Source organism: Acomys minous (genome assembly GCF_964271855.1).
Source record: "Acomys minous genome assembly, chromosome: 15".
NCBI lineage: Eukaryota > Metazoa > Chordata > Mammalia > Rodentia > Muridae > Acomys > Acomys minous.
This window is the reverse complement of record NC_140497.1, coordinates 81,942,055-81,968,407: the sequence shown is the minus strand read 5'-3', so window position 1 is coordinate 81,968,407 and position 26,353 is coordinate 81,942,055. Positions and strand designations below refer to the sequence as shown.

At 47.4% G+C, this 26,353-nt stretch overlaps 1 protein-coding gene across 4 annotated transcripts; it reads right to left on the bottom strand.

The window, feature by feature from the left end:
* Window positions 1-6,439: 6,439 nt before the first annotated feature.
* LOC311584776 (cytochrome P450 4F4-like) lies at window positions 6,440-25,746 on the bottom strand. Of its 4 annotated transcripts, XM_084759407.1 has the most exons (14): window positions 25,473-25,746; window positions 24,750-24,966; window positions 23,006-23,204; window positions 20,474-20,618; window positions 16,521-16,574; window positions 16,302-16,429; window positions 14,438-14,559; window positions 12,524-12,788; window positions 9,458-9,524; window positions 9,154-9,283; window positions 7,792-7,925; window positions 7,638-7,702; window positions 7,418-7,500; window positions 6,440-7,082 (listed from the first exon to the last, which is right to left on the bottom strand). In XM_084759407.1, exons 3-14 carry the CDS (start codon window positions 23,201-23,203, stop codon window positions 6,893-6,895), a joined length of 1,581 nt encoding a protein of 526 aa, XP_084615533.1. In that variant the 5' UTR covers window position 23,204; window positions 24,750-24,966; window positions 25,473-25,746; the 3' UTR covers window positions 6,440-6,892. The 4 variants fall into 4 exon arrangements, with proteins under 4 accessions (XP_084615533.1, XP_084615534.1, XP_084615532.1 ...); XM_084759408.1 differs by lacking the exons at window positions 24,750-24,966; window positions 25,473-25,746 and adding an exon at window positions 23,893-24,007; XM_084759406.1 differs by lacking the exons at window positions 24,750-24,966; window positions 25,473-25,746 and adding an exon at window positions 23,583-23,690.
* Window positions 25,747-26,353: the final 607 nt, after the last annotated feature.

The following is a 26,353-nucleotide window of genomic DNA, read 5'->3' as shown; positions in this document are numbered from 1 at the left end:
TACCCCTAGAGAAAGCCACAAAGCACGATCCCAACTGGAGCAATGTGTAGACAGCATTGTGTCTCAATGTCTCAGGGTTTATCCCTAAGGTTTGTCACACACCTTCTTCTGACTGCATGTGCCAAAAACCCACGGTTCTAACGATACAAATAATCCCAGGTTTGCCTCAGCAGGCTCTAGGACAGCAGAGGGAACCTCTGAGCCTCAGTGAGGTTGGCTGTCCCTACCCACAAGAAGCTGCTGTCCACAAGACAGGATCCTGAGCAAGGTGTCCTGGCATGTGCATGCTGTGAGCTCTGTTGTTTGTAAATGAAGCTGAGACCAAGCTGACCAAAGGAGAGGACAGACCTCAATTAAAGTCCATGTGTGGGATAAAGGATGGGACCCAGAGAGTCTCACAGTAGGATGAGTGGACACTCTGATCCAGGTTGTGTAAAAGACCTCACAGATCCATCTTAGAGGAGAAAGGCTGTCTAAGGAGGATGTAGTAGTTTAAAGAGAATACTTGTTCCCCAGTAAGTAAGTAGCACTGTTTGGGGAGGTTAAAGTGATGAGCTCTTGTTGGGGGAAAATGCATCAGTGGGAGCAGACTTGAGATGGAAAAGTCTCACCTGCTTCCACTTTGCTCTCTGCTCAGTGACTGTGGTTCACAGTGTGAGCCCTCAGCTTCCTGTTCCTGCTGCTGCCATGCCTCCCTGCCGTGAGGAACTCGTATCCTTCCAGAACACAAAGCTCAAAATGAACATTTTCTTCTCTAAGTTAACTCATCAGTGTGTTTTATCACAGCAACAGAAAAGTAACTGAACTGATACAGAGGTCATAGCCCAGGAATGGAAGAAGATGGTGAGTCAGCTTGGGACCCTCCTATAGCCTTGCTGTGCCCTGAGTGTGTGTGTATATTGGGAAAGAGACACCAAAAAAAAATCTTTCCTGTGGCCTGGTGGTTGTGGTGAATACCTTTAATCCCAGCACTCAGGAGGGAAGGCTGGCAGATCTTTGGGTTCAAGGCCAGCCTGGTTTACAGAGTGAGTTCCCAGGACAGTGAAGGCTAGACAGAGAAACCCTGTCTTGAAAAACCAAAAGAAAAAAAATTATTTCCTAGAATAAAACAGAAACCTTAACAGGAACTGGCAGAAAGGATGACGTAGTTAGGAAGCTGATGATGGGCCAGAGCTCTTCGTGCTAGGAGCCACTTGGTCTGTACCAGAGTCGGGAAAATAGGTTGGAAATGGAAGGATAACAGGGATGTGAGGGCCTGAGGAGAGCAACCCAAGGCCCCATCCATCCTATCCCCATCTCCCTGACCTTTAGTAGGTCCCTGAACCCTCCTATCAACACCACAAGCCATCTTACCTCCAGTTTCATGATGCAAGAGAGGTCCATGCACCCTTATACTCAGACCCCAGACCATCTGACTCGCAGCTCCCCAACCCTTGTGACGTTCATGAACCCTCATGCCAAAACCCTGGCCATCCTATCCACAACTTTCTGACCCCTGGGAGATTCCTACACCCACAATACCCAGAAACTAGCCCATCTTGCCCTCAACTCCTTCAACCCTGGGAGGTCCATGCACCCTCATTCCCAGATACAATCCCATCCCAACCCCAACTGGCATGACTTTTGGGAGGTCCCTGCACTTTCATACCCTGACCCATCCTACTGTCACGTTCATCATCACATCCAGGTGACCCAAAAAAATTTTTTTCCTGGATGACTAAGAGAATCCGTGGAGGTGGTGATGCTTTTCATACAAAGTGTAGATCTGGGTGAGGCTGTGGGTCAAGAGCCAGAAAGCCCCAACTGAGAGAGAGAGTAGTTGTGGTGGAGCTGGCATGGACCCCAGCTGAGGAGTTCTTCAGGGCAGATAAGAAAGTGAGTTTCTGAGGCTCAGGAAATATAAAGGGATGTCCCGAGGCAGGCCACTTGGGAACTTGGAACACTGCTGACAGAGCAGGTGGGAGCAGAGATGGAAGGCAATACAAAGAAGAAGCACTGCAACCAGACATGAAGAGGATGAAGAGGACGTAGAAAACAAAGAAGCGATAGAAAGTAGTCTGTAACATTCCAAATTGCCTGAGTGATGCTGAGGCTGTGTTGCCCAGAAACTACCACCTCCAGAGCCAGCTGGAGCACTACAGCCACCCTGTCTTAACCAACCGCTTCCCTAACAACAGGCAGAGCTTTTCCCAAGCCACGACAGTACTCTCCAGCGTCACCTCCCCTAGCCTAGCCACCTTCTCTCAGGAACGGTGTCTCTCTCACAGCCCCGCTCCCTCCTCTGTGGCCTAGTTGTTCCCTGATCCTGATCTGAAAGAGGTGATGGAAAGCCGATTCATCTGTGCCAGCCAATCCCTCCCAGGTGTAGCTGCTCCCTCCCATCCTGGGCAAGAGGCCAAGGTGAAGGAGGTTAGGTCCAGCCACCTGCAGAGTGGAACCAAGTCAGGGTCACACAGCATAGGAACCAGCTCCTTAGCATTTGTGGGAGATGTGCAAAGGTGATTACGAACCCCACATTTGTTGTTGCCCCTGCCTTTTCAAGGACAAAGTATATCTAGTAAAAACATTAACATGAGACATCAAGTGCCAAGAAACCCGGGGCCAGGCCTGTCGGTGAACTTTTCCCTCTGAATATTGGCGTGGGCAGAGTCTCTTAGTGCATAACTGGGAGGTTTCAGAATGCCTGTTGCCAGACGTACAGCCAGACAGAGGTCAAGTCCCACCTATAAGAAGCTCAGGGTCTTGGTGTTCAACTATTGATTTACCGGGTCAGATTTCTGGCATCAACAGCCCAGCCAGGAGAACATAGCTGAGGCTGGTCTGATTGGAGACTGAAGATGGGGAAAAGGGAAGGTGTGTGGGGTGAGCTTGAGAGAGGACCTCAGTGCTGATGGCGAAAGAAGGGGAGGATGGACCCAGGTGTCCAGCGCAAACTATGGCACTGGCCAAGGACAATACATGCAGTAAACTTCGAACCCCTACCCAGATCTAGCCAATGGACAGGACATTCTTCAATGTCCTGTTAAGTGGAGAGTGAGGTCTGACTTTCACAGGAACTCTGGTGCCCCATATTTGACTACGTCCCCTGGATGGGGAGGCCTGGTGGCACTCAGAGGAAGGATAGCAGGCTACCAAGAAGAGCCTTGATACCCTATGAGCAGATACAGGGGGAGGAAGTCCTCCTCAGTCACAGTCATAGGGGAGGGGAGTAAGGGGAAAATAGGAGGGAGGGAAGAATGGGAGGATACAAGGGATGAGATAACAATTGAGATGTAATATGAATAAATTAATAAAATATTTTTAAAAAGAAGGGGAGGACAAAAGGGCTGGAAATAAAAATAACAACAAATGGGAGAAATGAGTATAAACCAAATGGTTTGTAATATTCAATTTTAGAGAAAAGGCAAAAATGACCACTGATGCACTGATTTGGCAATCTATGCCTTTGCTGTTACTTTAAATTCCTTTTTGGTTTGTTTGTTTTTAAATTTTTATATGTATCAGTGTTTCGCCTGCATGCATCTCCATGTGAGAGTATAGGACCCCTCTAGAAGAGGAGTTGCAGGTGGTTGTGAGCTGCCGTGCTTGAAATCGAACCCAGGTCTTTTGGAAGAGCAGCCAGTGCTCTTAACAGCTGAGCCATCTCTCAAAACCCTGTGTTTCTTGTGTGTATGGGCATCTTGTCTGCATGTATGTCTGTGCACCACATGCCTGCAGTGCTCAGGAAAGGTAGAAGAGGGTGTTAGATCCCCCAGAACAGGAACTGCAGATGATTGTGAGCCTCCATGTGGATAATTGGAATAGAACCTCAGTTCTTTGCAAAAGCAACAAATGTTATCAACCTCTGAGCCATCTCTCCAGCCAAAACAGCAGGGTTTTTTTGTTTTGTTTTGTTTTGTTTTTTGTTTTTGTTTTAGATTATTTACTTATTATGTATACAACATCCTACTTACATGTGTGCCTGCCTGCCAGCAGAGGGCAACAGATCTCATTATAGATGGTTATCAGCCAATGTGTAGTTGCTAGGAATTGAACTCAGGACCTCTGGAAGAGAAAGAAGCCAGTGCTCTTAACCTCTGAGCCATCTCTCCAGCCCCCAAAAAAGCAGTTTTTAAAAATCCTCTGATCGTAAGAAATTTCTGTTCGTTTTTTTCCTATAGGCTGGAACTTGTACCCCTCTCAAACTTCCTATCTCCAAGACTAAGACACAGAGCCTCATCCAGTGAACCTCTTTCCCCATCCTAGGCTCAGTCACATAGAATTTTTCTAACTGGCATTCTGAGACAAGCAGGCACCAGACACCAACTGAGGGAATGAGAGATCTGGCAGCTCCTGTACCTCTAGTGAACTCTAAGCATACCTCATATTGAAACCAGATATAACAATCTATTTCTTTTCAGAACCCTTGGTTTTATTTTATCATCATTGTTATAATCTCATTTCACTATATTATTATATGTTATCATCCTTGTATTTTTGGAGAATTCTTACTATATTTAAAAGTGAGTGTATCAAATTACCATATTCCTTTCAGTTAGTTACTCCTGGTAACATCTTTCTTTTATATGAAGGATGGATGCCACTTATCTACTATTCACTGTTCTGTATTATTTTCATTTAAATTATGAGAAGAAAACTATTTCAAGCCATTACTAGCATATGATAGGACCCACACGTGTGATTTCTGAATAACACACAGATTGTGTGGTCTTATCAGGATGACTTATGACTTTGGACACTTCTATTTGTTTTGATGTTTTCTCACACACAGACGAATATTAAGCAACTTAAACTGAGAACGGGCTAAAGCAACACTCCCTGTTACACAGCCAGCACCGAGCTCTTGTTTGTCATTTTTACCTTGTGACAGAACCAACACATAGTTTGGTTCCCATCGCCACATTCATCAGGAAACTACCTCTTTGTAAACATCCATTGTATATTCCATGGACTTTGGCAATCCTTTACAAAAGAGCACTTGGCTTTGAGTTAGAAACTCCAAAAACCTGTTTCCCCCCCGCCCCCGCCCCCATTTGTCAGCTATGTGATCATGTATTCATAAGCTAGCCTCTCTGAACCTCATAGAAAAGGATTGCTGCATGGTCACTTTGTAAGTCCCACTCTGGACTCTGCAGAAACAGACCCTGATGTGAGAGGTCAAAATCAAGAGTTTATTTGGATGTTATTCAAAGGTAAGTTTCAATTGCCACATGGCTCTTTGGGAAAGAATTTCTGGAAACAAGTAAGACAGTAGGGAAGTCACATGGAAGAGGAGGCAGGAGATAAAGGCAGCCGTGGAAGAAGTTTGCACAGAGGCAGTCAAGACATGGTGGGGAGCTCTGGAAGACAGAAAGCACATACATGCACCCCAGAGCAATGCTACTCAGAGTGTGGGGGTGCATTTACTCACCCTCATACATTTCTGTGGGATTGGGTTAGTATTTCTCCGGAGTATGTGGTCTCAGTTATAAGAGTCAGGCCTGGGGACAGTGGCAGGGGACTGTGATAGCAGCTGCAGCCATGAGCACAGCCCTGTGCAGACAGGTTAGTCATTCATTGGTTTCAACACACACACACACACATACACACACAACCACCATGCCCTGCCCACAATACATCACACACACACACACACACACACACACACACACACACACACAGAGCTACCCATGCCCTGCCCCCCCACATACACACACACACTTTAATAATTAAAAATAAGAAATAAGATACCAGGAAGCAGATACTAGATTATATGAGGTTTATTAAGTAGCATGGGGAGAGAAGGAAAGGGGGGGAGAAGGGGTACCCCAGAGAGAGACAGACAGAGAGAGACAGAGGCAGAGAGAGACAGAGAGACAGAGAGAGACAGAGACAGAGAGATAGGGAGAGAGGAAGAATGCCATGTGCAGTGGCTGTTCACAGCCATACTGGCACCCGTCATCATGATCTTTACCTCCTTATTTCCTCTCACAAACGAAAAGGGACACAACCACACAATGGTCAGTAGTTATATTTAACAGTAGTTAAATATAAAGTAAGAACCACACAACATGTATGGTATAAGATTTATTGTAGAAAGGAAGAAAGGAAAGAGGGAAGAGGGGCGGGGCTCCGCAGGGGGAGAGACAAAGAGGGAAAGAGAGAGGAAGAAGGAGAGAGAGAGAGAGGGAATAAGAGAGAACAAAGAAAGAGAGAGGTGGCCTGGTGTGTTGGGTTGTGATAATATCAGAGGTTGCTAGGCAACCTGGAGGCAGGTTTGTGAAGCTGCTTATATGATAACACACTCTATATAAGAACCAGGACTAGTCCGATATGGCATCCCAAATGCTGCAGTCTCGGGTGATTGGGAGGCTTAGGCAAAGTTTCCTTTAAGACCAGCGTTTGAGAATGAATGATCCATGGCAACACAGTGAGGCACCAGTTCAAAAACAAAGCAAAATGATGGCTTCTTAGATTTAATATGCATAGTAATTTAGAGCCCACAGAAACAGAATTCCGGTGTGAGAGAAGATGCTCATATGAGTTTAGAATGGGGGTCAAGGTGATGCTAAGGGTTTGCCTCTAGGACTCTGAATCTCAGTCTGGCCCTTCATCCGGCCCCTCTCCTGCTCAGTCACAGCCAGTCCCCCTTGGCTCCCAATTGCCCACAGTAGCGCAGCTTCGCTAGAAGAAAATGAACCCTCACCATCAGAGCCTGTGATCATCCAGAGGAAGTCAGGGATCTTTGGCTCAAATCAACCAGCTGGACTCCCTCAACCTAGCTAGCACCTGGATGGATCCCTTGCAGCTCCTGCTTGCAGGGTGGGGTGACAGTACTGTTTGTGCTTTGCAACCTACAAGGGCAGAGCCACGCCTATCTAACTACTAAGAAGTCCAGGACAAAGTGGGTGGGTCACTGCGCAGGGGTGGGTGGGGAGGCGCTCAGCGGCTCCACTCGCAGCCACAGCCCGCCCTCCGCACGCAGGATCAGCTCCGGTTTCCTGCGAGGCTCCTTGTCATCAGGCAGGACCCGGAAGCGCAGCAGCGTCAGCGCCAGGACCACCTTCATCTCATTCATGGCGAATGTCTGACCTATGCAGTTCCTGGGGGGGGGGCGGTAAGAAGACTCTGTGCCACTCAGGCAGGTGCCCTCAGATCTAATATGAGCAGGTGGGTCCCTGTCAGGACGCTAATATACTGGGGACCCCCCTACACACACTTAATGCTTACTTCAAACCTTGCCCAGAGTTTAGGTCACAGTATAAACAAGCGAGGAGAGTGGCCCTCAGCAACTTCCCAAACTTGCTCCTTAAACCTTAGTTTTTACTCTGATTAGGAGGTGGGGAAAGGCGACTAGAGACCTCGAACATCTGAACTCTGCCTTTCCTCACCACCAGGCCGGGACCCTGCTCCAAGATCCTGAGCTTGTTGGCCTCACCTGGGTCCCGCTGAGAAGGGAATAAATGCCAGAGGCGATCTATCCTGGATGGCCTCTGGATCAAAACGGAAGGGGTCATAGACCTGCAGAAGAAACTAGTCTTGGTGAACGAGTCTCATCCACCAGTACAACCAGAGCCAGAGTCTTGAGTGTGTCGGGGAAAGTGACGTCTGAGAACCGGGGACCACTGGGGACCACTGGGGATGATAACACAGCGCACCTCAGGGTCCCGCCACACAGTTGGGTTGTGATGGGTTCCAAAAATATTGATGACGCAGATGACACCTGTAGGAAAGAGGGGCGAACAGGGTACGCTTGCTGCCGGATAAACCTTGCTGTGTGCCCAGGATCCTTCCTCCCTATTCTGTGGCTACCTTTGGGGATGACTCGGCCATCTGAGAGCGCAACGTCCTGGGTGCAGCGTCGGGAGATGACCGTGACTGGAGGATGCAGCCGCATGCTCTCCTTGATGCACATGGTCAGGAAGGGCAGCTGGGCCAGGTCGTCCCTGAGGAACACAGCACACGGTTATCCAGGAGCCGAACAGAGGCTGCCAGCCCCTATGTTGCCCACTTACCCTTTCCTCACAGTGGTAAAATAATCCCGAGAAGAGAAAGAATTAGGAAAAGTACTGGAGATAATTTACCCAGGCATTTCAAGAGAAGTTTTGTTTTTTGTTTTTTGTTTTCTTTTTCTGAGAAACTGTTCAAACCACCCACTGTTTTAAAAACTCAACAAAGTTACATTAAAGTGAATATATCTATATATCTATGGCAAAAAAAAAAAACCCCGCAAAGAAAAAGAATAAACTGGTCTGACTTGTTTGCTCTTCTGTCTCTCTCCCCTGTTTATATAAACCCCTCTTTCCCTCACATATCCTAGTCACTCTTGCCCGCCTCTTATCTCAGAATGGTTTCTCCTTTCCCTGCTCCTCCCTATCACCCCACCTCTTCTTTATCCTCTGTCTCCCCTTCCCCATTGCTCCTTACACTGCCCCTCTTTTTATACCCCTCCTGCTACCAATCACGCCCCACCCCCAACCCTCCTGTCTTCCTCCTCCATCAGCCCACATCATCCTCAGGCCTTGCCCACACATATTCAGTGACTTTCTCAAACATATCCTTTCTTCCTTCCTGCATGTTGCTTCTCTTTTATACTCTCCATCCAATGCCTGCCTAGGTGCTCTGGGGGTGTCTTAGCCCAAGACTGTTCCTCCACCAAGCTGTGAGCCCTGGGAAGACTAGACCCTGGGCTGAGTCCTCAGCACAGACTAAGCTGGGTCCAACATTGGGATGAAAAGGCAGTGTGAGAGGAGTTGATGAACGAAGACTAGATGCATGGATATTCACAGCTTCAAAAAACATAGATATGACTTTTATTCCCAGATGCCTCCTGTGAATACCTAGGAAGCAATTAGGGAGGAGAACAACCACTCAGGAAGGAAAGACGTGAGGGAATGCTATTTAGGACAGAAGTGGAGAGAAAGGGGCGTTCATTTACTCAGCAAATTAGCATCATTCGCCTTCACATAGCGTTAAATCTTGTCAATAAAAAAATTTTTTTTGAAGCCCACATCTTCTTTTTCCAATGCATAAACCTTTTCCTTGCTGATGAAGTAACTGCCTCACTCACCAGCCAATAATGAAAGAACTATTTAAAGAGTTCCCTTCCCCACCTGGAAAACAAAACCAGGCAGGAGTAGAGCTCAGGACCAGTTCACCAGGACCTGTGCTCACCATTCAATCTCCTCAGGCTCTCGGTCCCTCAGGAGCTCCCGCACTTCCTGCCGGCAGCGCTCCTGGTGCTCAGGGTGCCTCGCCAGGTTGTACAGGATCCAGGAGAGCCCGCTGGCTGTGGTGTCGTGGCCTAAAGAGCAGACAGACTGGCTTGGGTGTCTGGGCTGTACCACTGAGTACACAGCACTCAAGCAGTTAAGCCCTCAGGAGGTTGGGGAAAAGGTAAGATACAGAAGAGGGGAACCCAGAATCCTGAGGTGCAGAGATTCCTATGCCTTCTCTGGCCTCACACTGAGACCCTCACCCCTGAACATGAAGGTGTCAGCCTCAGCTCGGATGTCCTCGTCTGACAGCTGCCTTCCATCTTCATCCTAGAGACAAGGCAAGGTCTTACATCACACCGCTTCTGAAGGCTCCTGTGTCTAATAATGTCTAAAAGCCCTTTTCCAACCTGGCACACCACACCTTCCTACTCCTGCGTTTCTCTTGAACACCATCACCAGAGTCCTCAACACACAGACATTTTTCTTGGCTGCCCTGGCTCCTATCTTTTTCCTAGTTAGAAGAAGCAAAATCCCATGGATATTTTCTGCATCTGAATGATGGGTGATTTCTGCGGGAAAGCCACCTTGCACATAGATTGTTGTATGGCAACTTGTCTTGGCAATTAGAAATTAAACATTGCTCTAAGTCAGTGTTTCTCAATATGTAGCAAACCTCTAGTTCCAAAAGTACTTACATTGCAATTCGTAGCAGTAGCAAAATTACAGGTACGAAGCAGTAATGGAAGTAATTTGATGGTTGGGGAATCACCACAACATACAGAACTGTACTACAGGGTCTCAGCATTGGGGGAGGTGGGGGACCACTGCTCTAAGTCTTTGATTTTGATCACTACATGGGAAGAGTGGACTTCCTTTCTCCCAGTTTCTCCTATACTGCTATTTTCTTTGTCACAAAAGCTGTGCCTTCTGGACAGGAAGATTTCAGCTGACAGGAGAAATAGGAACAATATGGCGATGTGTGGGGACAGGTGATGCCACAGTGTTTGTGGTCAATACGCAATTTTTCTTTTCTCCTTTCTTTTTCAGTGACTATTTTTCAAATATGTCCCCTCTCTGGCTTTCCTCATCTTGCCTTCTGATTACTTCCCCACTCTCCTGCCCCACTACTTTGATCTAAATCTAGAGAATGTAGCTTATTTCCTTTACAAGCTGTCAGGTTTGCAAACCTATAAAATTTACCTTAGCACTTGGTTAAAGTGTATATTCAAAAACAAAGTACCAAGCCAGGCGTGGTGGCGCACACCTTTAAACCCAGCACTCGGGAGGCAGAGGCAGGTGGATCGCTGTGAGTTTGAGGCCAGCCCGGTCTACAAAGTGAGTCCAGGACAGCCAAGGCTACACAGAGAAACCCTGTCTCAAACAAGCAAACAAACAAACAAACAAACAAAAATAACCAAAAAAGTACCCTCTTTACTTGAGAAATGTCACAAAAAAATGCACTATTTATAACTAATAATTAATCTTAATATCCCTTGCTTGCTCTTTTGTCTACCCCCCTTCCTATCATCTGTTTTCCCTCCATTTATTTCCCCTTTCCTGTTCTCTTCCCTTGCCCTCTAATTATTTATCCTATTTCTCTCTCTCTGAAACAGAGAAGACACAGATGTGCTGTCTGACAAGCTTCCATGGCTCCGTGGGTCTTTCTCGTGTTGTGTAAGTCTTGGTGTGGTGGTTTGAATGAAACCGGGCCCCATAAGCTCATATGTTTGCATGCTTAGTCCTCAGGTGGAAAGGATTAGGAGGTGTGGCCTTGTTGGAGGTAGGCTTTGAGGTTTCAAAAGCCTACACCAGGCACAGCCCCCTCTCTCTCTCTCTGCCTGCTGCCTGTGGATCAGGATGTAAGGCTCTCAGCTCTTGCTCTGGCTCCAGCTCCAGCCTATTTGCTTCCCGCTAAGATGATTGTGGACTAAGCCTCAGAAACTGTAACCAAGGCCCCTAACTAAATGCTTTCTTTTATTAGAGTTGCCTTGGTCATGGTGTCTCTTCAGAGCAATAAAATAGCATCTAAGATACCTGCTTCACATTCAGGCAAAATAATCAGGTCAACTGGGAAAGGAAGATCTGGTCCTATCAGGATTGCTGTGCTGTGCGAGCTGCACTCATCATGAAATTATGTGCAGCTCTCAACAAAGCTATACAGCCAAGCGCAGACGCTATCATTAACTAATTCGCTGAGGCCTGTGTTTCACTTTCTTCTTTTAGATGGAGTCTCACTTGTGTAGGCCAGGCAGGCCTCAATCTCCTATCCTCCTGCCTCAGCTTCCTGGGATTATTACATTGATGTGTCAGCCTTTTTGGCTTGAGGCAGCTTTTTTGAGAGGTGTCTTACTATGTTTCCAGTGACATACTCTTCAGTAAGGCCCTTCAGTTTCAGACCTAGAAAGGCTGTGCTGGCTATACCCCAATGGTCCCTCTACAATGTGTTTCTCTCTGACTTGCCTCTGTTTTCCTCAAATGCTTTTCATAGCTTCTTGGTGTTCTCTACCTCAGGCCCAAGTCATCACTGAAAATATAAAAAGTCTTTTCATCTCACATTCAATACAATCACCCATTTTATTCTTTATAAAGTCATAAGGAGTCGGGGCTGGAGAGATGCCTCATTGATTAAGAGCACCCATCATCCATAACTTCCCATAACCCCCCATAGTGCATTGGTGGCTCACAATCACCCATAACATCAGCTCTAGGCAAGCCATGTTCCCTTTGGGCCTCTGCAGGCCCCAAGCATGCACATGGTACACATACATACATGCAAGCAAACACTCATACATGCAAAACAAAAATAAATGAATCATTTTTTAAGTCACAAGGACTGGTACACGTAGTGCCAGAACTTGGTGCAGAGGAGGATCCATTCATTCAGCCCTGAAGATGAGCCTGGCATTGTAAGACACATCTGAAAAGAGCTTCCTCAACCAAAAGGGATGACTCACAAGTGTAATCCCAGCACTGAGGAAGCTGAGTCAGGAGAAATGTGAGATTAAGACCAGCCTGGCCTACACAGTGAGACTCCATCTAAAAGAAGAAAATGAAACCAAACCCTCAACTAATTAATTTTAGAAGCTCCATTGCACCTCTTAAGAAGCCTTCCTTGAGCTAAGTGCAGTGGTGCACACCTGTAATCCCAGCACTCCAGGGAAGCACAGGCAGGCAGATCTCTATGAGTTCAAGGCCAACCTGGTCTACAAAGCTAGTCCAGGACAGACATGATAACACAGAGAAACCCTGTCTCAAAAAACCAAAAGGAAGAAGAAAGAGGAAGAGGAGGAGGAGGAGGAAGAGGAGGAGAAGAAGAAGAAAGCTACCTTAGTTAGCAGCAGCACATCAAGAAAGTCCAAAGTCTTGGCCTTGGCCTTGATGACATCATCAGCACCATGAGTGGGCAGAGTGTGACGCCGCTCCTGGATGACGGCATCGGTGAAGTCATGGACCAGGCGGCAGGCCTTATAGAAGCGCGTCCCATCAGCTGTGAGGTGGTAGAGCAGGTCCATGTGCAGAAGCAGCTGTTCACGTCTTTTCACAGCCAGGGCACTGAGCTCTAAGATGGCAGCAATATACTGGCTGGGCTTCCTGCACAATGAGACCATGAAAGAAAACAGGAATACAATAAACCTAAAATCTGAGGGGCGTCTCTCAGCAGAAGGAGGGAAGTGTTTCTTAACAGGATACCAAGCAGCCCACCTAATCTGAAGAAGATGGCAACACGAGATAGGCATGGACCTGATGGCAACATAGTAAAACACATCTCAAAAAAGCTACCTTAGCTGGGCATGGTGGGGCATGGCCTTAGTCCCAGAATTCAGGAGGCAGAGACAGGCATATCTCTGTGAGTTCGAGGCCAGCCTGGTCTACAAAACAAGTTCCAGGACAGCCAGGACTGGTACACAGAAAAACACTGTCTCAAAAACCAAAAAAAAAAAAACAAGCAAAAATGTTACCTCAAGCCAAAAAGGCTGACACACATATGTAGTTCCAGCACTGAACACCCAATTTCTTCTTTCCCTTCATTCCATTCCATGAGCCTAGGCATTTCCATAGGGATACACTGCATAGTACAGACACCACACTCCTCTCTTTCCTTTCTGATACAGGGTCCTGCTCCCAACACTGCCCACCAGCATCAGAACGCACCAATTCTTCCAGTTGGCCTATAGCCAGCTCCCCTCCCTTATACAAAATCAACTGCATTGTCTTCTTTTTTTTTAATTATTTATTTTTATTTTTTGTGCATCAATATTTTGCCTGCATGTATGTCTGTGTGAGGGTGTCAGATCTTGGAGTTACAGACAGTTGTGAGGTGCTATGTGGGTGCTAGGAATTGAACCTGGGTCCTTTGGAAGAGCAGTCAGTGCTCTTAACCGCTGAGCCATTTCTCCAGTCCCTGCATTGTCTTCTAAAAGTCAGTCATTGTCTACAGAGCTCTTCTCTGATCATGCTCACTGTTGGTCTACTATGTTCATTCCTGGCTGAGAAGTTATTTGGGACATAACTTGCCAGTTATTTTGGTTAATACATCTATGCCCTAGTCAAGGCCATGGAACTCTCAAATGTGTTGCCAAGTCAGATGTGGCCACTGAGGGAAGAGGCTCTAGAGAGCTGAGAAATATCTAAGCAAACACTAAATAGAGTCAAAACAGAATGGCATTACCTTGGTCATTTCGACTATGGGTGTGCCTTCAAAGGGGTGTTAAAACCTTGACATTTTTCTGCCTCTCTTTACTTCTTGGCTGCCTGTATTTCCTCCAACAAATGCTCCCTCCTTGATACAATTTTGGGCACAGATCCAAAAGCAGTGAAATTAAATTACATTAAAAGCATAAGCTGAAATAACTATCTCCTCTGTTTAGTAACCTTGAACATTCTGATATAGTGATAGAGCTAACTGAGACCCTTCACTGTTTCCTAAAGACTATGAACTTATTTCACAGAATAAAGTCTCACACTTTTCTTGCCTTTCAATGTCTGTATGCTTTAGTTACTGTCTGCTCCCCAAACCTCATCCCAAAATGCCTCATGTCAGATGCCCGGGGATCTGTCTCACCTGAACCTCTGTCCCATCCTCTGAACAATTTCCTCTCACAGGCGGGGTTACTCAGTCCCCCATGGGCTTGGTTCAATGCCACTTGCTCCATGGAGTCTCTTCTGCTTGCTCTGGCCAGCCTTCCCTCCTCCACCTCCTGCCTACGGACCAGGTCCCAAGGCCCAGAGTTGGAACTTACTCCTGACAGTTGCTGTTGAAGCTGAAAACACATTTCTGCAAAGTGTCCAAGGTCATGAGGCTAATGTTCTCAAACATGTCCAGACAGATGCTACCCCCTGAGGCCAGGCGTAGCCACTTAGCCTTGGGGGGGGAGGAGGAGAGAGAGAGAGAGAGAGAGAGAGAGAGAGAGAGAGAGAGAGAGAGAGAGAGAGAGAGAGAATTAGATCTTGAACCCCTGTTGGGCTCTACCCAACCCCAACCATGAGAATGGGCACCCTCAAACCAGACTTCTTGATCTCAGCTCCAGCTACTCAACCTCAGGGATAACCCAAACTAAGTAATAGAGGAAGTGGTTACTATATCAGATGGTGATGCAAGCCTGAGTCAGGAGTCCTGCAGGGTTCAGGTCCCAGCTCTGTTTCCCATGCTCCCTCGGTCAGTTAACTTCCCTCTCCTGACCTGATTTGGTGTCTGCTAAACTAAGTGGGGACCCCTGGGCCAACATTTATCACTCACTTCCTACAGGACACTGTGAACAAGGACTCTGATATATACGGCCCTCAGGATTATCATTGATCACGGAACCTGACAGGCGTGTGGAAATGAAGTTGACCAGCACAGATTTCTGAACTGGGTCTTAGCATCGGTTCTAGCCTGTGACAAGCACTTAGCATACAGTACCCTTCTCACTGTCATCGCCATAGGTTGATTTCAAAACCATCCCGTTGTTATGAATGTTAGACTTCCATTGTTCCTTGAGATACTTTGTTAGACCTGCCAAGAATAAACTATAATGGTGTTCTTAACTTGGGCCATTTCTCAGAATGTCATTGCAGAAAACCTGTGGATCCAGTGGTGACTCTCCATGGGTAAAAATAAGACTGAATTCTGCTTGTTATAGAAGCAGATTCCCTAAGACTCAGTCATATTATTCATATAATATTTAGTGTTATAGTTTATTATTAAGATTCCCTAAGGCTCAGGCATATTATTATATTACATAGGTCATGAGGTGCTCCTACCGCACCCCACTGGCATTGCTGTCATAGAGTGTGGGTACACTGAAGAAAAGACGAATGCAGCAATGATGCACATGCTGCTTGCTGTGCAGTGAGCAAATGACTGGCTAAGAATCTGGTGTTTCCTAGCAGAATCCACGAGAAATAGACCAGCTGATACATCACTTGGCAAGCAAGGAATCATTCTGTGACCATCCCTCCAGCTCTTCTCTTGTTCAGGTGCCACATCCAGCACAGTGTGGTTTTCCAGCCATGGCCAATAGGTTTTGACTCTCTTGTGATCTTGGGTTTGACTTATGATTTGACCAACAAAAACTCATGTGACGATAAGGCTTCAGTTTCAGCTAAATCTACATTTTAGGCCATATCCAGCTTCTCTTGTTTCCATGGAAGCCTGTCTGTGCCACAAGCCTCGGGGAACAACTGCTGTTCCTGGTGAGTCCAGTCTAAACTATCTTGACGTCTGCAAGCTCCATACATGAGACAACTGAGCCAGAATCAGTCGAGCAGCCCGCTCGATCCACAGCTGATCATAAGACACCAGTGACCTGGACCCTGTCTAGAAGAAACAGCCAGTGTGTTTGGAAGTGCCAGACCATATCTGTGTCCAGTTTTAAGGGCACCAATAATTAGCACCTGAGCACCCACCACACAAAGGGCCATGATTCTAACTCTATGGTATCACCGTGGACACAAAGCAAAGATTTTTAATCCTAAACCACACATGGGGAATCAAGCCTTGGGTGAAAACTGCAATGAGCCAGCATGGCCCTTCAGAGCCAGTACTGTGGACTAGATCTGTCTACAGTCTCTTTTCTACCCCAACCCACACTCCAGCTGGGAACCTGGGTTCCAGGGACTCACGTGCATGATGTTGGTGCTGTCGTTGAAAATCTTCACATAGGGCTTCAGGATGTTGAAGTGGAAGGCGGGTGTCAGCATGCGACGGTGGCGGCTCCACTTGTCACCGGCACTCACCAAGAGCCCATCCCCTGGGTAGGGTGACCATTGGCAGTGGGCAAAGGTGGCACCTTTTCCTGGGCCCCAAGGCTGTTCCCAATCATCTCACCTGCAGGGACTTACCCAGCCAGGGTTTCAGGAACCTGTAGAAGGTGTCATCCTTCGGGGCAACCGCAGCTGATGTGAACAAGAGCCATCAGGGACCAATGGAGAATGCAGGGGATGAACTCGGGAAGAATTTGGTGCCCTCCTAAGGGGTGTGTATGCCCAGCATGGCAATATCGTGGAAAAGGACAGAGGATGCAGGGAGTAGGGAAGGGGTAAGTAGGAAGCAGACTGAGCTATAGGAAAGGGTAGGATGTAAGTGTGGCCTGACACTGCATTACACACTTAAATATGCATTCACATGGCTCTTACATAGTCAAATATGTCAATACAGCAAAGCACTGTGGAGGCCTTTTCATAGACCTAGCACACCCATCTGTCCAGCACTTACTTCCTGTCACCTCCTGATACACCCATGTGGCACAAATATACACAGGACATGCATCTGTCTTAGTCAGGGTTTCTATTGTTGTGACCAAATACCGTGACAAAAAAAAAAAAAAGCAAATTGAGGCAGAAAGTGTTAACTTGGCTCACACTTCCAAATGGCTGTTCATTATTGAAGTAAATCAGGACAGAAGCTGAAGCAGGGCAGAAACCTGGAGGCAGAAACTGATGTAGAGGCCATGGAGGGGGTGGTGCTTACTGGCTTGTGTCTCATGGCTGGCTCAGCCTGATTTCTTCTAGAACCCAGGACTACCAGTCCAGTGATGGCATCACCCTCAGTGAGACGGGCCATCCTCCATTGATCACTAATTGAGAAAATGCCCTACATTTGGACCTCATGGCAGCATGTCCTCAACTGAGGCCCCTTCCTCTCTGATGACTCTAGCTTGGATCCAGTTGACATACACACACACACACACACACACACACACACACACACACACACACACACACACACAAAATCAGCCAGCACAGCAGCATTCTAACACTTAACATGTGCTAACATGACTAAACACACATCATCTTCCTTTCCCAATGTAACATAGCATTTAAGTTAGGGTTTCTATTGCTGTGGGGTGACACCATGACCATGGCAACTCTTATAAGGAAAATCATTGAATTTGGGGCTGGTGTACAGTTCAGAGGTTTTAGTCTATTATCGTCATGGCGAGAAGCACAGTAGCATGTAAGGAGACACAGTGATGGAGAAGGAGCTGAGAGTCCTACATCTTTATCCCAAGGCAACAGGAAAAGATTGATGCACTGGGCATAGCTCGAGCATCTGAGACCTCAAAGCCTACCTCCTAGTGACATACCTTCTCCAACAAAACCACACCTACTCCAACAAGGCCACACCTCCTAATAGTGCTGTTCCCTATGGGCCTACTAGGGCCATTTTTATTCAAACAAATAGAGACAGTCTGATGGTTCTCAGTGTGGACCAGAAATTATCTTAACGCCATCACTGTAGGGTGTAGGGAGACGGCTCCTTTGGCAAAGTGCTTGCCATGCGGGCATGAAGACCTGAGTTCCAACCATAGCACCCACATAAAGGGCTGAGTGTAGTGGCATGTTGTTTGTTAGTTAGTTTGTTTGTTTGTTTTTCAAGAGAGGGTTTCTTTATGTAGCTTTGGCCGTCCTGGCTCACTCTATAGATCAGGCCGGCCTCGAACTCACAGTGATCCGCCTGCCTCTGCCTCCCCTAGTGCTGAAATTACAGGCGTGTGCCGCCGCACCTGGCTGGTGGCATGCACTTTAATTAATCCCAGTTCTGAGGAGGCAGAATCCAAGCAGATTCAGGCTATCCATCGCAGTCTAGTTAGTGAGCCCTAAGTCACAATGAGCCTCTCCTCCCCAAAACAAGGTGTGTGGTTCCTGAAGAACAACACCCAATGTTGGCCTCTTGCCTCCTCAAACATGAGAACACAAATGCAAATGCATTCTCAGAAAAGCACACATGTATTTGTACATAGATTTTAAAAAATAATAGTCACATTAAACCTCTCAGACGTGTAACAGTGTGATCCAACTGGACATCAGACATGGATATCCACTAAGCCCTGCCTCTCAAGTGAGGTCTCAGTCGTGTCTCCGTGGGACTCTGGATGACATATATCAGATGCCCCTAAACATGGTCAAAATGTTATCAGAAGGATAAAAATACAACCTCAAACAACTGCTCAGCCCCAGAGATCCTAGCATTCTACGTATGTCTACGACCTCTTAGGAGTCCCAGATAGGCCCATCTTCACAGGATCCCAGGTATAAACCATATTTAGCCAGGGACAACATGTATTGTGCCCCACCAGCTTGCCTTAGATCACCTGACCAACTAGACACAGCACAGCTACCTCAGCAGTGGGCCAGCTGGGGCTGGGGCAGTGCCCACTTGGAGCAGAGAGGAGGGCCTTCACAAAAGTAGGGGGGCTCTACAGATGACCTCCAACCAGGGCCCCTACCACCAGGAGTATGCTTTCCCACAGCGCACACCAGCATGGTTGTCCTCTGAACTGGAGGAAAGAAAGAGAACCTGGAGTTTCCTTCTTTAGGCTGCCAGAGAGGAGGACTAGCTTTGCCAGAGGCAGATGGAGCCCTGGGAGTCCTACCTAACCCTTTCTCATCCTCTGTGCTGAACCTGGCTGGGCTTCCTCCAGCCATTGGCAATCCTCAAGCCTCAGCTGGAGGGACAGAATGACACATTTGCTCCTAGGATCCCAAAGACGGCTTTTAACTTGGGTTCTCTTCCATCCCATTCTCCAGACTGAAACCCAGGCCCTCGAGGCACTTGCTCACACTTTCCCACACAGTAAGAGACATATCTGGAACCGGAGCCTGGGGCTGTGCATCAATAGCCTGAACTCTTAACCACGCGTCTGATTTGTGTTTCCCCAGACAGACTTCCCCAAATCAAGCAGAGGTTGAGTGACCACAGGACTCTGTCCTGTGGCTCGGGCAAGCCAAGAAAAATGAATTACAAGCCCGGAACTCCTGGGAAGTCCAGGAGAAAGGCAAGCTGCCCCATGGTCCAAGACTCATCACGTAGACCTTGATGAAAGGGCTTGCATGAAAAAAAGATGACCCACAGGAAGGTAGAACAGTCCTGAAGACAATCCTGCCAGGTCTTTACAGTCCACAGATTCCCACTATTTCTTTCAATCAAACCAGATGAGTTTTTAGTATTCACACATGACGAAGACCCAACCATGCAGAGAGAGGCAGAGGCCTTCCTGGCAGATGTGAGAGCCATGGTCGCTGTGGAACACTGTCCCCCTCTCTCCTCAGCCTGGTCTGTGCCAGTATGGTAATGTCAGAGGACAAGGTAAGTGGGCCAGGCTGAAGCAGAATTTCCTAAAAGAGATTCTGGACCTAGTCAGTGAGCAAGAAACATATGCTGGGCAAACCACAGGAAGAGGAAAAATATAGGAATACCAACTGGATCCCACATTAGCATACGCTGTCTCACTGCTCTGCCTGGGAATGTGATGAACTATGGCCCTACAAAGGCCCTGCACAACCTGCCCCTACATCAAATCTTCCTATTATCAGGGTAGATCCATCTTTGTTCCAGATCTCCAGCATTGTCTCTCTTAGGTCACTGGTCTGGCCTTTCTTTGCTCATATCTGGTCTGGTCATTTCTCCTCCTCTCTACCTACACTAGAGAGATCTCACTTCTCCTTTCAACCGTCTCCCACCTTCCTCAGGGCCACTCCTGACCACGGGCTGTAGAAGTGTCCTTGTCAGGACTCGGTTCTCCCGCATTGGGTTCTTCTGGGGACAGAACCTTGTTCGTGATCTCCTGGCATCCCAGGAGTACCAGTAATGCTAGGATGGGAAGGAAGGCAATGACAGCAGTGGAGGAAGAGACCGACATGGGGGTGGTGAGTACATGAAAGAGCAGAAAGGATGAGAGAGAAAAGGGGAGGGAAGACTGGGCCACTGCAGGGGCCACACACAGAAGCACGGACGCCGGGGCTAGAAGATGTTGGATTCCCACAGCCACACCGCCACCAGCTCCCATGGGTACCTGAGGCGCTGAGGACAGATCGGATGGTGTCAGGGTGGCACAAAATGACGAGAGGAACTATAGGGCCTAACCAGGTCCTGAAGCCCTGAGGGTAGGTGGCCACCAGCTCGGTGATCTCCTTCATGCCTTCTTCCGTGGGAGGACACTAGGGCGGGGGTGGGGGGGGGGGGGAAGACAGATGTAATCCTTCCTGAGATGGCTCTTTTCAGGGATCAAATTGGCTGGGCTAAGGGATGCCCACATAAGCTCACACAACATGACTTCTGGATACATCTGTGATGGTGTTTGCAGAACAAACACATTGGTATTCACATTGGTACACTGAGTCAGGATGACCCGCCCTCCACAGTGAGGAGCCAATGAAACGAGAGACAGAGGAAGGGAAAATTCACCCTCCCTACCAAAGCCTGGACACCCAGCTTCACTTGCCCTCAGAGAGCCGCATTCTGGTTCTTCAGCTTTGGACTCCAGCATTTAAATCTGACACTCCACTCCACTCCATCCTGGGCCTTTGTTCTTAGACTGAATTGTTCCTCCACCAGCTGCCTCCAATTAGTGTGTGGTATTGGAAGATTTTCCAATCTCCCTTATTACATAAGTCCAAATTATCTACTTGTATATTTCTCCCTACCTTCTTCTCCTTCTCACTTACATACCTATATATGCTGTATGTATATATGTGTGCATTTGTATATCTACACAACTCTGTATAGGATTGTGCTACATAATGTTTATTTTTGTTGCTAACAGGTTGTATGTATTGCCTTGGTCACATAAAACTAAAACACACCGGAAGATTATATATGTCTCGCAATTTTTGCTATTATTCTTACATTTAGGTGCATTTGGCTAAATAAATACCACGATCTAAAAATTGTCTGCAATCATCTCAACAGTGCCACGAAGTGCAGGCTTGTATGCTGGGACCAAGAAGCGGTCTCGCGTAAGCCAGATGTGCAGTATGCTCTGTCATGCTGGTTTCACTAAGTATACCCCATGGCAATGGTAAGATGACAAAAACCACCCAGTGATGAATTTTTAAAATTTGCATAACCAATGGAAGATGGTGTATCCGTGTGCCTATGAAAATGTGTGTGTGCACTTGTGAGTGTGTGTGTGTGTGTGTGTGTGTGTGTGTGTGTGTGTGTGCGCGCGCGCGCATGCAAGCACGCATGTGCTCATGCTTTGATTCTGGTGCTCTGGAGAGCACTGATGCACTTCCTCAGCACATTTAGCAGGTCCCCTCCTGAAGCCTTGGAGGCAATGAAGCTTCTGCAGTGAATATGTCTGGATGTTGCACAGTGGAGGAGGAAATGCCTGCTTCTTCTTACTCTGTCCTTATCAGTCATGGCTCGGTGTCAAGCCTGCATCTTATGGTCAATAGAGAAGTCGTATGGCCGTGTTGTCTGCCTCAAAGAAGCCCCCTTTGTCTTGAGAAGATGAATCTCTCAGGTGGAATCAATTCCAGCCACAGGAAGAGCCTCAAGGCAAACTCCTACTAAATAATGCGGGCTCAGGGTTTGTCCCCAAGGTTTCTCTCACAAGCTCTTCTGCTTGCCAAAGCCTCCAGTCACAACTACACAGAAGGGCTCAAACACTGGAGCCTTTAGAGGCGACCCAGCCTCAGCAGACCCCAGGTCAGCAGAGGGGAGTGGCAGCTCCCTCCACAAGCAACTACTACCCACGAGGTAAAGGACCCTGTGCATGGCTTCAAGGACTTCTGTGCATGCTGTGAGCTCAGCTAGCTGCAAAGGAAGCAACTAAGACCAAGTCAACCAAAGGAAAGAATAGACCTACGTCAAGGTCCAAGTGTTGGGTAAAGGTTAGAGTCAAGGACGACTCGCTGAAGGATGAGCCTTCTACTCTAACCCGGGTTGTGCAACAGGCCTCAGTGATCCATCCTAGTGGAAAGAGGCAAGCTAAGGAAATTATGACCCAGGAAAGGGAAGTGAGGAGTCTGGACAGCACTCTCCTATGACCCAGGTATGCCAGAGATATATGGGGGATGGGACATAAAAAAAACCACCTTCTGGAATAAAGCAGAAACTCAAGGACAGACTAACAGAAACAAATGGGCCAGACAGGAAGCTGACTCTAAACCAGGACCCTTCAGAAGGCTGAAGCGGCAGACGGTGTGTGGATGTGAGGGACCCTGGTTCTGTGTAGCCCACGTTGGGAGCCCCTCAGTGTGAACCAGAGACAGGAAAACAGGCTAGAAATAAATTTAGGGTGGACGGGAGATGGAGGACATAGATCTGAGAAAAACTTGAAATGGAGCACCCAAAGACCCTAACCCATCCTACCTCCAATTTCCAGAAACATGGGGATCTCTGCACCCACACACCCCAGCTCCTAGCCCACCCAACCCCATGACACTGTCCATGCACCCTCATTCCGAGAGCCCGGGACAAGTTACTAGCAACTCTTTCACCCCTGGGGGGTCCCTGCATTCTCATATCCCGGACCCATCCTGTTGCTATACTTTTTTTTTTCTTTCAGAGACAGGGACTCTCTGTCTGTTGCTATACTTACCATACCCAGGTGGCCCCAAAACCAGTTCCTCCTGGGTGGCTGAGGGAAACCGCAGAGAAGACGGCACTTTTTATACAATGCGTATATGTGGGTGAAGCAGCGGGCCAAGAACCAGGAAGCCCCAGCAAAGAAAAAGAGCAGCCATGGTGAGGCTGACACAGGTCCCAGGCTCAGCCAGGATAGGTCCAGGTAGCACATCCTACAAGATAAATGACAGAACGTGAGTTCCTAAATCTCAGGGAACCAACATGGATATCCTGTAACGGTGGACAGGGGCGGAGACTGCATCCTGATGTGGAACCAGGTGGTAGTGGAGACCCAATGTGGGAGGGAGGCAGTGAAACGAGACAGGAAGAGTAGGTCAAGAGGCAGAGGACAAAGAAAAAAAGAGGGGGAGGGTCTGAATAGTGTCCCAAATCGCATACATGGTACTAAGAGTGTCTGGAGCTGTTACCCAGAAACCACCATATCTTCAGGGCCAGCTGGACCACTTGTGATCACCCTGTTTTAATCATGTGGCTCGCCACCACCACCCCAGACATGGGCAGAGCTCTCTCTCACCCAGGACAGTACCTACCTCCCTAGCTTGGCACCTTCTCTCACGAGCAGTGTCTCTCACACAGTTCTCTCTCTCTCTCTCTCTCTCTCTCTCTCTCTCTCTCTCTCTCTCTCTCTCTCTCTCTCTCTCTCTCCTCTCTCTCTCTCTCTCTCTCTCTCTCTCTCTCTCTCTCTCTCTCCCTCCCTCCTCCCTCCCTCCCTCACACAGCTCTCCCTCCCTCCCTCCCTCCCTCCCTCCCACAGCACTCTCTCTCTCTCCTCTTTGGCTCATTGCCTGAAGAACGCAATGGGAGGTTGGGCTCATATGTGCCAGCCAATCCTTCCCAGACCTGATGGTTTCCTCCTGGCCTGGGCAAGAAGCCAAGAAACTTCGGATGAGTAAGCAAGCTACACAGTGGAACCGAGTCAGGGTCACACTGAGCAGGAAAAAAATCTTCAGGACTTGACCCCTCCCATATGATTTGAGAGACAAGATTGGTGTGGGTAAAGTCTCCACCTTTATTGCCTCCTCCTGCCCTTCCAAGGACAAAATATATTGTGGGGTTTTTTAAAGAAATCATTAACTTGGGACTTCCGGTGCCAGGAGACCAGGGCCAGTCTGTCCCTGAACCTCTCTGGAGCTTCTCGGCATGTTGGTGTGGAAGGAGGTCCGACAGGATTTTTTTTTATATTTAAAAAAATTTACATATACTTTTATATTATTATACATATATAAAATAAACTACATAAAGCAAGAAGAACCACGAAACAATCAGGAATTATATTAATGTTACATTCATAGTGTTTTGGCTATTTGTACTTGGCAACGTTGAAGAAAACATTTTCCTATCTTGGTGAGTCTAAAATTCTGAATGTAAATCAATACCTATCTTATCTCTATCAGCTTAAAACATCTATCTAGACATAAAAGCATCTTAACCCCTAAACAGCTAAGCTTAATTGTGAGACTAACCTAGTTGGTCTTCAACCCCATCAAAGACTTGAGAAGGAATAACATTAATTACCTGAATAAACAGGAAGTGCAGATTAGCAGCTTCCAATTTGAAAAAAAAAATGACAGAGACAGTTTGCTGCCTGAACAGTCTCCCATAACTCTCTGTAATGTTGGAGCATCATCTTCGGCATTCCGGCCTAGTATATCTGACAGACATATTTGTGAGGAAGGAACTACTGAGGACTTGCTTACCTCCGGCAGGATTTCTTGATGCGGAACTGAGAGACTCTGAAAAACCTCTGCCTACCAGCTGCGCAGTCAAGCAGCAGTAAGTCCTGAGTCCAAGCAAAGCAGCGTCTTGGCACACCTGTTTCTTTTAGAAGTCGTCCAACAATTGATTTCCCAGATCAGATTCCAGGGACCAACAGGCCAGCTAGAAAAACACAGATGAGGCTGGGCTGGGCTGGATCTAGGATATGAAGGGAAGAGGGCGAGGTGTGTGAGAACGAGGCTATCAGCAGAAAGGGTCCGGGCAGGAGAGTTCAGGGCCTTTCTTGTTCTTATATAAAGCATGGCTAGCACTTAAAATAATATTTACTATTCTGTTAAGTTCGTTATTTATATTTTCAAAAAAGAAACTGTTTGCCACCATGCTTGGTGCAAAGAAAAACTCTGCTGTCTGCTTGGGAGACAGCAACGTACTTTGCTATAAAGGCTAACGTGCAGACCATGCGTTTCCTGTTTGACCAGCTGTGGCCAGCGCCTAGACTGTGCTTTCTATTATTTTTGTAAAAGAATGAAGACATGATCAGACACAGGTAAGATGCCTGGGTCCCTTGGCCACATGTCAGGAAATATGCTAGCTTCCCATCCCTCCTCATGCATCCTCTGACCCTCAGAAGCCTTCTATGAAAGCTCTGAACATCAGGCATGGCCCCAGACAAGCCCCAGACAAAGTGAGGCTCTGTCACTCACCAGTCCTGTGACCTTAAGCAAGTAAGCTGCCTCTCTGGGCCTCACACACCCCAGTGATATGGCCTTGGTGGTACATAGGTGAGGGATGCTGGAGCTTGCTGACGTGTATCCTAGTTTGTGTTCCCCAGAGTTTGAGCTCTTCTTTTGGCAGTGACCCTAAGACATAGTCTCAACTGCCATGCAATTTCTTTAGAAAGCTATCCAAAGAAACACCACCAGCAAGACAGAGAAGGGGGATGGAAAGAGGACACAGGAGCTAAAGGCTGCATGCTGAGCGAGGTGTGCACTGTGGTCATTGGAGCTCAGCTTGGTGGAGGTGAGGCTCTGGGAGACACAGTACTGAGCATGCTTTTTTATTGACCCACTTAGATCAAAGGAATATGGACATTTATTTGTCCAGCCCCACCCCTGAGAACTTGGGACTACTCCCAAAGTATGGAGCTTGCACTGCAAAAACCTGGCCTGGAAATAAAGCCACAGGACTCCAATAGCAGCTCTGGCCATACATGTAGCCTGTGTGGACAGTTTAGTCACTTAATCACACAGACACCACACACACACACACACACAATCTCCTCAGGGCTACACACGATTACCTCCCCCATGCACATATAATAAAAATGCACACACTCAAAACATACTCATAAACACACACACACACACACACACATACACAGCCTTTCACATTGAACTACTAATAAAACACCTTAAGGAACTATTATTTCCTTAAATTAATATTAATATAATTAAGGAATTTATTGTTTCCTTATGTTAGTATTTTTGTTATTCCCAATCCTGTCCAGCAAAGTGGAACCTCCTCTCCACCCTCAGGAGACCAACATGCTCCACAGCAGACCAATGACAATCAGTCCTGGGCTTGT

Excerpts from the sequence above, each read along its gene's own strand:
- LOC311584776 (XM_084759405.1), bottom strand. Across the intron at positions 16,430-16,520 it reads GTTCCTGAAACCCTGGCTGG|GGGATGGGCTCTTGGTGAGT; the intron begins GTAAGTCCCTGC and ends CACCCTACCCAG. Across the intron at positions 9,525-12,523 it reads ATGTGCTGCTGCTAACTAAG|GATGAAGATGGAAGGCAGCT; the intron begins GTAGCTTTCTTC and ends CCTTGTCTCTAG.